General features: G+C 42.0%; 1 protein-coding gene across 1 annotated transcript in view; it reads left to right on the top strand.

Moving 5' to 3' along the window:
* The window catches only part of pik3r5 (phosphoinositide-3-kinase, regulatory subunit 5), a 104361-nt gene that overhangs the window by 62358 nt on the left and 28633 nt on the right, over positions 1-13370 (top strand). Inside the window, exons 6-8 of the mRNA XM_078570880.1 lie at positions 5036-5105; positions 8415-8589; positions 10030-10183. Coding sequence (XP_078427006.1) covers positions 5036-5105; positions 8415-8589; positions 10030-10183 — 399 coding nt within the window. The remainder of the gene's footprint in view (positions 1-5035; positions 5106-8414; positions 8590-10029; positions 10184-13370) is intronic.

The following is a 13370-nucleotide window of genomic DNA, read 5'->3' as shown; positions in this document are numbered from 1 at the left end:
TGTAGCTCGGAATATTAGGTGCTCATTCCTCCCCTTGTCTGAGTCAGGCCTTCACTATTGCCATAATCCCATGTGGCTACATCTGCCTGCAGCTCACCCACCTTATTTGCCAAGCTCCAGGCAGTTACACACTTGAGACAGAATTGCACACAGCAGTAATGACCCTGCCCCACCCCTGACTAAAAGGCCTGCCTCAACTGTGGTGGTGGGGTTGGGGGATAATATTCCACCCTTGCACTCTTAGTCTGTCTTAGCCTGCCTCGCATTTTCCCCCATCTGATCTCTTCTATTTCTGATCTCATCTTTATTCTAATGCGGTTTGTCTCCTCGTCCTCTGTGCAGCGTTTATCTCCTGTTCATCTCATGCTTCATCCTGGTGCCTCTCTCCCTATCAAACTGCAGTGAAATTTCTCCCTCAGCTGAATATATTTGAACAAAAATTGCAAGTTTCCACTTCAACTTTACAATCTCCCAACCCACCAGGTTACCATCCGCTCATGACATTTGTATGGTCGTTGTAGAACTAGAACAAGGATTTACTCTCAAGTGTCAACTTGTATTCTTAATACTTATAACCAAATATTTGTGCAACTTGTTTTTAACCAACAGAGCCAAAATCGCTTTTGATCTGGGGGTGGATGGGTTTAAGGGTGGGGTGGGGGCTTGGAGTAGTTTGGGGGGTTGGAGTGGTTTGAGGGGTGGTGCCTGCAAAATCTTCCAGTCTCTAATAGTTCTCGACACTTTCTCATTTTATACTGGTATCTCCTGTACTTCTGTCACCAGTTTCAATCATTCGAGTTCTAGTCACATTAACTAACATAAATTTTCTTTTCTGAGTGCCCAACAGACACAGTGAACCTCAGATAAGTTGCACTTAAAAAGGAAAGGGTGTACTCAGTTTCCTTCAACTAAATCATTTGCATGATCTGCTGAACTCCATGCACAGCTCCACCACTTGGTTGGACCTACTGCTTGAAAAACAGGAGCATGTTTGAACACAAAATCTGGATATTCCTCACTTATCAGTTGCTGTGCCTAGTCTTACTGCTGCTAACAGACATCTATGTTGCCTTGTCTTCTAAGGTACCTAGCCAATGGAAAAGGTTTTGCTGTCTTGTTTTGGTGTTGGTAACAGGTAGCCTAGACCTATTGCATTCCATCTCCTAGGAGTTAATGCAATGGTCCCAGCCACTCTCTAATATAGAATTTTTATACATGATAACATGGCACGTGTGCTCATGCTGATTGATACAGTGCAAACAAATGGTTTAGATCATGATTATGATGCCAATAAATGCATTATTCAGTTAACCTTGTTACAATGATCATGGATCACCTAACATTTTATTACCCTTCAATCAGCAAATTAAACGGAAGCAAAAATAGAATTTGATTGCGAGCAACAAGTATCCTCTAGATCCTTAAGATTTTGATCTGGAAACTTTGGAAGGTTCATCAGAATTAATTTTAATTCACTTCATTGTGTAACTGTGGAAAAAAAATGCAATTTGAATTATAGCTGAATCTCACTAGAATGTACTCCCATGAGTCCTAATTTAAATATTTAAAATGGGAAGCAGAAGTGAAAATTTCCAAGCAATTGATATCAGAATATGTAAGCAATCTCTGTCAATGGATAAACAATAAGGTAATGTTTAGGGGAATTTGGAGCCTCTATTTTTGCTATTTCTGCAGCAGAAAATTTGCTTCTGTTTTGTTCCTTTTACCCTCCAGATAACTTCTTGGCTGAATTAGTTCAAACTACACTATAATAACTTTGTTTCTGGTTTTGACATTTATGGGAATCACCTTACCCCTTACCCACCTACACATGCGCCCATTGACTCATCCATTTGCACAGATACTCTTTTTTTTATTGATTCAGGGGATTTGGGCTTCACTGGCTAGGCCAACATTTACTGCACACACCTAGTGGCCTTTGAGAAGGTGGTGGTGAGCTGCCTTCTTGAACCACTGAGGTCCCTGTGATGTAGGTACATCCACAGTGCTGTTAGGGAGGGTGTTCCAGGATTTTGACCCAAAGACAGTGAAGGAACGGCGATATATTTCCAAGTCAGGATGGTGAGCGACTTGGAGGGGGACTTCCAGGTGGTGATGTTCCCATCTATCTGCTGCCCTTGTCCTTCTAGATGGTAGTGGTTGTGGATTTAGAAGGAGCTGTCAAAGGAGCCTTGGTGAATTCCTGCAGTGCATCTTAGCAGTCTATTCAGTTTCACTAATCTTGAAACAAATCCATTGAGCCTTGTGCTTTTAAAACAATCAAATATTCATTTGGATTACTCATGAAAATGTATTATGTACAGTCTACATCTTCTCTTTATGGGATAGAAGATTGGGTAAAAAAGACCAGTAATGCTTTATTTTTGAAATTGATAAACTTGTGAGAGTTTGTTGATTTGGAAAATCTCTCTCAGCATTTACAAACAAATGAAGAACCCCAGGATGATGGCCCTGTGAAGTTATACACATAGCCCAATTTACACCTGACTAGGGCATGGACTATATGGAGTTGACTGTCTTTTACATTAAGCAATAGTACGATCTCAATCCAGAGAAACTATGGGGTGAATTTTAGGGCCTCCCGCTGACATATTTGAAGGTGGGGGTGATACACAAAATAAAGCTGGTTGCTAGTCTGCCACCTTCCTGCCCACCTGTTCCCCAACATACTGGGGGTTGGGTAGGTTGTCAGGCAGCCCGCCCTCTCTTAGGCTTATTGAGGCCCTTAAGTGGATAATTAACGGCCACAGGAGGGCCTCACTTCACCTCAGTCTGCAGGGGAAGGCGCAGGCATGGCAAACATGGCAGCTTTTACCGCACGTTCTGTTGTTGGGCAGGAAGGGGAGTACCATCGGGGGCAAAATCCCTCCCCCCCCTGCCCCCAAGATGGCACCTACCTTTATCCCTCCCCCTGGCCTCTCAATCCCTCGTACCCACCCCTCCCCCACACTTGCTGGGGTCTTCCAGCCATGCCTGTCAAAATCCTTCAGTCCGGTATCCATCTTTACTTCTTCCTTGGTACTGGTATAGTCCCAATACTCTCTTCTGGCGCCGCTGAGACTACAGAGCTGTCAGCCAATCAGAATGGCCGGCAGCTCCTTCGGGTAGGACTCCTTGGGCAGCATTTTTCCGTTGGCGTATGGGGGCGGGCCCAACACAATGACGTGTAAAATGACGGATGATGATGTCAGGCGTGTGTCCTGTCGTCACCGCGCACCATCACGATATTTCGTCGAAATATAAACGGCCTATTAAAGCCATTAAGAAATTAATTGAAGCACTTGTGAACGCTGCGTGTCCACCTCTAGGGCAGGCGAAAAGCCCATGTGGCCTTTATGTTTTACAGGAAACTTCATCCACGAGCAGGGTTTCCTGAAGTTTTTATTAAATAAATAAATAAACTTTCATAAATATAAAAACATGTCGTTGGGACATGTGACATGAGGGGACATGTTTAAACACATTTTTAAATCACTTATTTTAACATCCATTCAATCTCCCTGAGGCAGCTCTGTGCCTCAGGGAGATTGCTGCGCATGCGAGTGGCCCTGACTATCCCTCCTCCCCCTGCCCGCACAGGTCCCTACCAGCCGAGTATTACACTGGGCGGGCCTTAATTGGTCTGCCCACATAAAATGGCAGCATGGAGCCGATCGCGGGCGGTGGAGGGGTGGAAATCCCAATCCAATCCAATTAAGGCCACTCCAGGGATATTATTGCTGTGGGGCAGCTGGATTTCTCACTGGCTTGGTGCTGACAGATCTTTCTATTGGTGGGTGGGTAATTCAGCCCCTTAAAAATCCACCCCTATCTGCTACTGCAATATTAAAAGGGTAATTGTTCACAGAACAAGTGTCCAAATTAGAGAATTTCAGGCTGTCCAGATACGTTTGCCAATTTTAACTTGTCTCTCATTTCCTGTTGCTATGGCAACCGTCCATGTTAGCTCCATGTTAATTACACTGTTTGCTATGTTTTAATTTCTGCAATTTTATTGATGAACATAATTCAACAAGCCCACAAAAAGCTGAATTGAAGTCTTGTTGACTTGCATTTTTATCCAACCAAGAATTGACGGCTTGAAATTCAAACGTTTTGGTTAAAAATTGGATGACTCCAAATCATAAAAATATCTCCTCCATTAAAATTTCTGCAAACCCATTTTTAAGGTCAACATGTTCATCACACAAGATGCAAAACAGGAGCCTGCTCCTGGAAACTTCACGTCATGAATTCTTGAATATTTCCTATTTAAGTGATGACATTTGATTAAAGATCACAGGCCAAGACATATATATAGTTGTACAAGAAATATGATTCTTCAACATTGACACTATCCTTAGCAATGCACTGATCATCAAGTTCAAAATGACTGATTAAACTTGAGATTTGAGTTCTTGAACAAGACCCAACCTTACTGGGGCTTTTTTCAGTTTGTCTAGTTTCAGCAAAGTCTTTATATTGATCACTTCAACTGTCAGTACATAGAAACTGCTTTATGGAGTACTTCCTGGAGTTCTCACTTTGATGCCATTTCTGCTGGACCAATCATTGTGCACATGTATAGGGGAAATCCAATTCAGTCAAATGAGTATTCCTGATTGAATGACCACTGAAGTAGGTAAAAGGTGCCCAACTGGCATCGTTTCTAATGTAATGGAAGGTGTCTGCTTAATCAAATCCAAAAGGGCCATTTCAAAATTATGCGGATGCCTTAGAGATATGTTTGATATAGTTAATTTGGACTATTTTTTATTGAGAGAAAAAAGACTTTAGCTGTTAACTTTAACTTCTCAATAAAAATTGACCTGTCAGAAAAAATAATTTAATTATTCAAAGCATCGCATGCTGTAATTAATTCTGATGTATATTTTTAATAATTAATAATTAAATTTAATAATTAAAATATTTCTAAAAGTGTGTCATTTTCTTCATAATTGACAATCATTGTTGTTTGAATGATTAATTGACCTCAGAAACCTAACTGGTATTAACAGATTGTTTCACCTTGTAGGAATCTCATTCCAGAGGTTGGTAAGAGCAGAACAAGGATTAACAACCAGAAATCTTCAAAACAAAACAATGTAAGGACCAGATAATTTGACAAGTGCTCTTGTGTTCCTATTTTGCCATTAATTCAGATAACAGTCACCCATATTCATAGTCAGTTATATATGACATGGCTTCATAAAATACCCTGCAGATTTCTATTATTGCCAATTATGTTGTGACATCCAACCTGTGTAAAAGTGTGCAAACAAGTTCCTGGAGATAGAATACCTGTGGCCTTATGAGTGGATCTGAATGATAATGAATCACTTTTCCCACTTGTATTGCATGTAGTTAAAAAGAAAAAGGAGCATAAGTTTGTATTGTACCATAGGATACCTCTCAAAGCTGGTCCAAAGCACATCACATACATTGTAATTGGAACGCAGTCACTGTTGTTATGTAGATGAAGCTGGCAGACCTTTTGTACACACCGATGTCCCACAACAGAAATGAGATCAATCACTGTTTCAGCTGCTTTTGACATTAAAAGGTGAGGACGCTGAGAGATCTCACGGTTCTTTTAACATCATCTGGATCACCAAAACAAGCAAACATGTTGATTTAACAATTTATTTAAAGGATACCAATGCTCTTTAATGAGCATGAAATTTGTCATTTTGTTTGAAATATTGAGGTATTAAATGTCCATTTAAAGAATAACTGTGGGCCTGGAATTCCTTGCATTGTGATATTGTTGGCCATACCATTTTTTGTCAGTGTTCTTCAGTGCTAACCCTTATAGAATTTGCTTTGCGAGTCGACCCCCTTGCTGCCTGCCCCTCATTTGCACTTTAAAAGGTGAATGGAAATTTTGGGCCTTGAAAATTACTAAGGGGATAGTAGTGCCAATTCTCTGGTAGTTTTTGTGCATGACGAAACTCTTGCAGAATTTCAGGGTCAATAAATATTATTGGAAGTTGTTGTCTCAACTCTGCCACCTACTGGCAATAAACTATTTTTTCTGGAAGTACTCTGCAGGACTAGCAGCACCTGTGGAAAGAGAAACCGAGTTATAGGGCAGAATATTTAGCCCGAGCCCCATTCCATTCTATCCCTAGGCCATTTACCTGGCAGCAGGAATGGAGGCGGGGGGTGGGGGGGGGAGGAGTGCGGAGGGGGGTGGTGTGGAGGGGGTAGGCAGGGCCACCAGCCTGCAAGTAGCAAGGAGCGAATTAAAGTAATTAAAGACCTATTGAAGGAAGCTGTGGGATTTTCCAGTTGGCCTCCAGTGCCCTGCAGGTGGCAGGGGACATGTGGTCTTCCAGAGGGGCTCCCCCTTTCACCCTATCACTCTTCTGCCACCCACCCCCCACACACACACACTAGTGGCCTGACTGCAAAGACCATTATTTATTTTAAATTTTAAAACTTTGGGGAGAAGTCATCTCCATTTTCAGATGCTCTCTCTCCCTCACCTACTATGGCATCTTCCTGATGCTTTCAAGCTGGAGAGCCTCTTATTGGCCCATTAGCTGCAAGAGCGCACCCTGCTGTCCATTGATGGTGAGTCTGTCCTCTGGCCATTAATTGGCTAAATCGGGGAAAGTCACTGGTGGTTGATTGTTTTTCAAACAGTTTGGGCTTCTAACCCATTTGAGCCTGATAGTGGGGTCCAGGGGCCCAGGGGAAAACCGTACCTGTCGTTTCAGCTCTGTGGCCGTTCGTCAGCTGAGTTCTGATGAAAGGTCGTGGAGCTGGAACGTTAACTCTGTTTCTCCCTCCGCAGATGCTGCCAAGCCTGCCGTGTATTTTCTGTTTTTATTTCAGCTTCCCGGCATCCTCAGTATTTTGCTTTTGCATTTTACTTCTTGTTGACAAGGAAGCTAAATCCATGTGTAAGTCACACCTCCATGCAAATCAGCAAAAGGAAAATAGTTATGGCCTCAAAGCCAAACTATGAGGCTTTAAGTGAAAAACTAACTTTTCCACTGGCATTTAAAATACTTTCAACCGTCCAATTTTGGGCGGAATTTTACACCCTGTGAGTGAGTGCAAGCCTGAACCGATCGGGCGTAAAATCACCCAGCGTCGGGCGAGTGTCCCGATGGCATCGTGCACTCGTGTGATATTTCGCTTGGCGGACAGGTGCAAAAGCGCGCCCGCCAACAATTAAGCAGACAACTAAGCCCCAATAATGGCGCAATTGTCGGCAAGTTTTCATGGCTGGTCCAACATTACGGTAGGTGGACGGGCCAATCGGCCAGGCGGCCTTTACGTTTTTCATGAAACCTCATCCAAAGGCGGGATGAAACCTCCATTAGGAAGAAAATAGAAGGAAATATCTGGGGACAGCATCTTTATGAGGTATGCTTTCAGGTGCTTGATTGTAATGTATGGATATTGTTTTGCAGCTTTTCAGTGCTTTATTTCATGATTTGCAGGCCTGCAGCTCCCTGAGTTAGCTGCCTGTCTTCAGGGAGCTCAGTGGAAGTGCTCACTTGTGCCCATGGCGACGTCGTTGCCCGCCCTCTTCCTGCCCCCACCCTGACAGTGCTGAGCTTTTCAGCACACGTTTCACGCTGGCTGGCCGTTAATTGACCAGCCAGGGTGAAATCGTGGTTGGGGGTCCGTTTCCCGACTGATCCCGGGCCAGCCAATTGCGCGCGACTGATGAGGGGGAAATTCAGGTCATGGTTTTAATTCCAGTGCTAGTTTCTATTTTAACTAAATAATGTATGACTTTGTATCAGAAGAAAATACATTTCTTACTAAAGTTCCACGCTGACAGCTAATTCAACTGTTTAAGGAAGTTGAGGATCAGGCAATTTAAATAATAGCTTATTTTATTCAAATTTTAGTTGTATTCTTATGAAGAAAATATTTATTTTCTGCTACTCTTTAAGCAGCTCTTTAAGAGACTATCTGTGCTGGTTTTCCCTTTCAGGCACTCAGTTCTCCTGCATCAGATATTAATCTCCCCAAACATTGTGTTTAACTCTTAATTTTAGCTGTTGTCTTGGTCCTGTCTTTTCCATTTCCTGAGTGTGACAATTCAGGGTTAAGCAATAGTAGTATATGAGTTCACCTGGTTAAAAACTGCCCAAATTAATTACATGTAACATTCTACAGCCAACAGAGAGTGAATCATCGAAACTAGACGTCAGACCATGTTTCTGTGGTAAAGTGGCAGAATGTCGACCCATGGTGGCACGCCCAGCCTACAGGAGAGCTAGATTTTTTGATACCCTTTCCCATGAAAAAACAACTAGTGGAATTAAATTTATTGCCAGGGATGAAGTGAATCAGTCTGAATTTGTTGTTTAAGTGCTTTATTGTAGAAACAATTGAATTTGTACCCATAACCGTACATGTGTTTTTCTTTATTCCTCTCCCTCTTCTAGAACCGTGCTTTTACTTAACCCTGCTGAGGTATCGAGTGAGTTTATGGAAGTTGCCGAGAGGATTAGCAACAACAAACAGTCTCTGGGAACCTCTTACATCACCCTGGTTAAGCACATGTATCAGGCAGTTTTTGGTGCCAAGTACAGTTTGAATGACATTCAAAATGTTCTTGAGGTAAAGAGCCTTCTAGTTAATACTAATGAATGTGTAATGACTCATAGTTAAAGACCCTGGAATATAACAGAAATTGTTCTGATGGGTATAAAGCTGGCTGAGTGACAGGAAACAGAAGGTTGTTTTTTGGATTGGAGGAAGGTGTACAGTGGGGTTCCCTGTGGGTCAGTATTAGGACCACTCTTTTCTTGATCTATATAAATGACCTAGACTTGGGTGTAAAGAGCACAATTTCAAAATTTGCAGATGACACAAAACTTGGAAGCATTGTGAACTGTGAGGAGGATAGTGATAGACTTCAAGAGGACATAAACATAGTGATGGAATGGGCGGACAGATGGCAGATTAAATTTAATGCGGAGAAGTGTGAAGTGACATATTTTGAGAGGAAGAACAAGGAGAGGCAAAATTAAGTAAAGGGTAGCATTTAATGCCCTCCACCCAGGTGAGTTTGGAGACGAGCAGGCCTTTTAATTGGGTGGGAGAATGCCGGGTGGGGACCCCACCACCTTCCCAAAATTAAGATCTGCTTAAGGGCCTCATCCCTCCACCCTGGCTCAGTGCCTGACAGTGAGGAACCGGCCTGCAAGAAGGAGGGACACAATGGGGTGAATTGTCTCACTGTGTGCTGTAAGAATTCTATGATTCAATAATAATGAAATTGTGACTTTTAAAAAATTATTGAAACCCTTGAGTACTACAGCAGAATTTGTGTCTAGTATTTTTCCATTCAGGTAATATAATTGAAATGCCCCAATTGCTATAGCGTTCAGTTGGAGAATGATATGAAGTAATGTCAAAACCAAAGAGAATGTCGATGTAATAAATCGTAAAAGACTTCATACGAATAAATGGCCAGACATACTGTTTTGAACATCTGCTGTGTCTCTCGTTAATAAAAGAAATACCTACAAATATACATAGAATGAGAGTCACTCATTCATATTAGCCACAAATATGGGGCTGAGTTATTCACCTCGGTGTAGTTGAGGGTCTAGTGTTGAAGGGTCACAAGTGCACAGACTTACAGTAAGATTGAAACAAAACACTTGTAAATTTTAAAGGAAGGTAATAAGTTGCATTTTTATAGCACCTTTTACATCCTCAAGCCATCTCAATGTTCTCCACAGCAAACTAATTACTCTTTCCAGTGTAGTCATTGTACATGTTGTAATCAATGTGGCAGCCAATTTGCACATAGCAGGATCCAACACACAGCAGTGCAGTCAATGGCCAGTTAATCGGTTTAGCTGATGCTCGTTGAGGAATAAACATTGTCCAAGGCACCAGGAGAACTCTCCTTCTTTTTGAACAGTGTCATTGGACCTTGTACATCCACCCAAATAGACAGATAATTAATTTTATTATGATATTAAATAGTTGTAAATTCTACTGTTGAAAAATTGGAATTCTACATAAATCTCTTTTGCTTTTCTTTAGTCCAAAACTGCCGACGAACTCCTGGACATTTTCTCAAATTGTTCTGATGTTATGGAGGTCACAGCAGCCATGAAGGATTCTGCCAAAGCTAAGGAACATTTAGTGAACAAATTAGAGGAGATAAAAGAAAGATTTGGACTCCTCCCAAAAGCAGGTATTGTTTGTTGGATGATTACGAAGAGTTATTGGTGTCTGACGCTCCAAACTCATTCTATATCGAGATCAGAAGAAACACTGTTTCTTGCACTGTGAATGCTAATTAACACGCACTAACTAACACTGAATGCTAACTAACACGTGCTACCTAACACTGTGAATGCTAACTAACATGCGCTAACACTGTGAATGCTAACTAACACGTGCTAACACTGTGAACGCTAACTAACACATGCTACCTAACACTGTGAATGCTAACTAACACGTGCTAACTAACACTGTGAACGCTAACTAACACATGCTAACTAACACTGTGAATGCTAACTAACACGCGCTAACTAACACTGTGAATGCTAGCTAACACATGCTACCTAACACTGTGAATGCTAACTAACACGCGCTAACACTGTGAACGCTAACTAACACGCACTAACTAACACTGTGAACGCTAACTAACACGTGCTACCTAACACTGTGAATGCTAACTAACACGTGCTAACTAACACTGTGAATGCTAACTAACACGTGCTAACTAACGCTGTGAATGCTAACTAACACGCGCTAACTAACACTGTGAATGCTAACTAACACTGTGAATGCTAACTAACATGCGTTAACACTGTGAATGCTAACTAACACTGTGAATGCTAACTAACATGCGTTAACACTGTGAATGCTAACTAACACTGTGAATGCTAACTAACATGCGTTAACACTGTGAATGCTAACTAACACTGTGAATGCTAACTAACATGCGTTAACACTGTGAATGCTAACTAACACTGTGAATGCTAACTAACATGCGTTAACACTGTGAATGCTAACTAACACTGTGAATGCTAACTAACACTGTGAATGCTAACTAACATGCGTTAACACTGTGAATGCTAACACTGTGAATGCTAACTAACACTGTGAATAACTAACACATGCTAACACTATGAATGCTAACTAACACTGTGAATAACTAACACATGCTAACACTATGAATGCTAACTAACACTGTGAATAACTAACACATGCTAACACTATGAATGCTAACTAACACTGTGAATAACTAACATATGCTAACACTATGAATGCTAACTAACACTGTGAATAACTAACACATGCTAACACTGTGAATGCTAACTAACACTGTGAATAACTAACACATGCTAACACTGTGAATGCTAACTAACACTGTGAATAACTAACACATGCTAACACTGTGAATGCTAACTAACACTGTGAATAACTAACACATGCTAACACTGTGAATGCTAACTAACACTGTGAATAATTAACACATGCTAACACTATGAATGAGAAACAGAGAAAAGACAGATCAGCATCCGACAAAAAAACGGTTCTGATGAAAGACCTTAAGAGTTTCTGATTGGCATTACTTTACCCCATGTGCTCAATTTGTTTATAATAAAAAGGCTAACCATGGCATGAAAATAACACTGATCAGAAAATCTAGGCTAGGTTCAAACATTAAATTGTCTTTTTCCCTCCAGATGCTCATGGGTCTGACTTGTACTTCCAGCATTTGCTGTGCTTCTTTTTCCAACAGGTGTACTTTTCTATAACTTTTCCATGTTTGTGTGAGTACTCGATCTGTGCTGATTAATTAATGATAATGCAAATGGTTACAAGACTGGAATTAAAATGTTCAGGTGATTTAATTTTTAAAAGCAAGTAAATCTGTGAATTTTCTAATATTTCACTATGGGCAAAATTTTCCCCCATTGGTGGGGAAGAGCAGGACTGGGCGCGGGTGGGCGGGTTCCCAATTGAAGCCCCCGGCTGGGGGTGCAATGCCATTTTACGTGGGCGGGCCAATTAAGGTCCGCCCCGTGTGACGTCTGCCAGGAAGTGCTATGCGCTCCCTGTGCGAGTGGGGGAGATTCCCTCAGCCGGGAGTGCGCTCTTTCGTGCATGGTGGGGAAGAGCGCACAGGTCTCCCTGAGGCTAAGTGCTGCCTCAGGGAGGTCGGCTCAGATTTTCAACTTTTAACAAAGGAGTTTAAAAATTTTCCCTGCCATGTCTCCTCATGTGACACTGCCACATGAGTTGGGACATGTCCATAACTTGTATTTGAACCTTTCATTAAAATTTAAATACCCTCATGAAACCTTATCCTGCCAGTGGATGAGGTTTCATGTTTTTTCACAAGCCCGCCTGAGCTCCTGGCCTGCCCGCTGACCTTAATGTTGGTCGGGCAGCTCCATTAATGAGCTGAATTGGTTTTCTAATGGCCTCAACAGGCCGTTGACAGGTTAGTGGGCGCACATCCGACTCGGGTGTGCCCCCGCCGACCTGAAAATGGAAATAATGCGGGGTGACATCGGGAGTTCCACCAGACGCCACCCTGCGCCATTTTACACGTTGGCGAGCGGGTCCCGCCCCAGCTCACAGACCGGAAGATCCTGCCCTATGAGAGTCAGATACCAGCCTTCCAATTCCTTGATTTTTACCTTCTTGTTGGTCTTCACTTGCAGTTTTCATGCAGGACAGCACCAATTTTGTGCTGTTGTGGTTTCAGTATTCATGGGCTCTTTTGTATTTTTGAAATGTTTTCATATAGACTTTTCTCTAGTCAGTTTCTGTACTAACCCTGGAGTTAAAATCAGTGTTGTGTTATATTCACACAAGTGTATTGTTAGTCTTCCTTAAGTTTTCTGTTCAGCATCATAACTGATTCTGGTGAAATTTTATATGGCACATATGCTCTCAGACATTGAAAGGTGGTGATACAGGTCCTACAATTGGTTTCAGCGACCCCAGGGCTCAGGAGGGAAAGCCGGAATTCCAAATCCTGATCCAGATTTGGAAAGCAAGCAGTGTGTGCAATAGTGGAGGATATGATCAAGCTTGGCTCTGATGTCTCACCTGTTGAATAGTTTGCGAACACTCAACTGCCTAGATTCAGCCTTGAAGCCACTTGGGTAGGGTAGTGGAGGACACCCAGCAGCTGTGGAACCAGCGAGGACCAGCACCTTCAGGGGAGAAGGGTTAGAAGCAGCATTCTTGCTTAAAATGTGGAATGATAATTCATTGCAGCCGAAGGACTGTGAAACGACAGGTTGATTTTTTTAAATTGAAGACTGAATAGGAATTAAATGTCACCAGGCTGTTATGCACAGGTTTGGATGTTGCACATTGAGTTTGATATTATGAATTGGAGCAGCTGTAATCAT

Source organism: Cetorhinus maximus, chromosome 24 (assembly GCF_964194155.1).
Source record: "Cetorhinus maximus chromosome 24, sCetMax3.hap1.1, whole genome shotgun sequence".
In the NCBI taxonomy this organism is placed as follows: Eukaryota; Metazoa; Chordata; class Chondrichthyes; order Lamniformes; family Cetorhinidae; genus Cetorhinus; species Cetorhinus maximus.
Note: the sequence above shows the minus strand (reverse complement) of the source record. Positions and strands in the feature narration are given on the sequence as shown.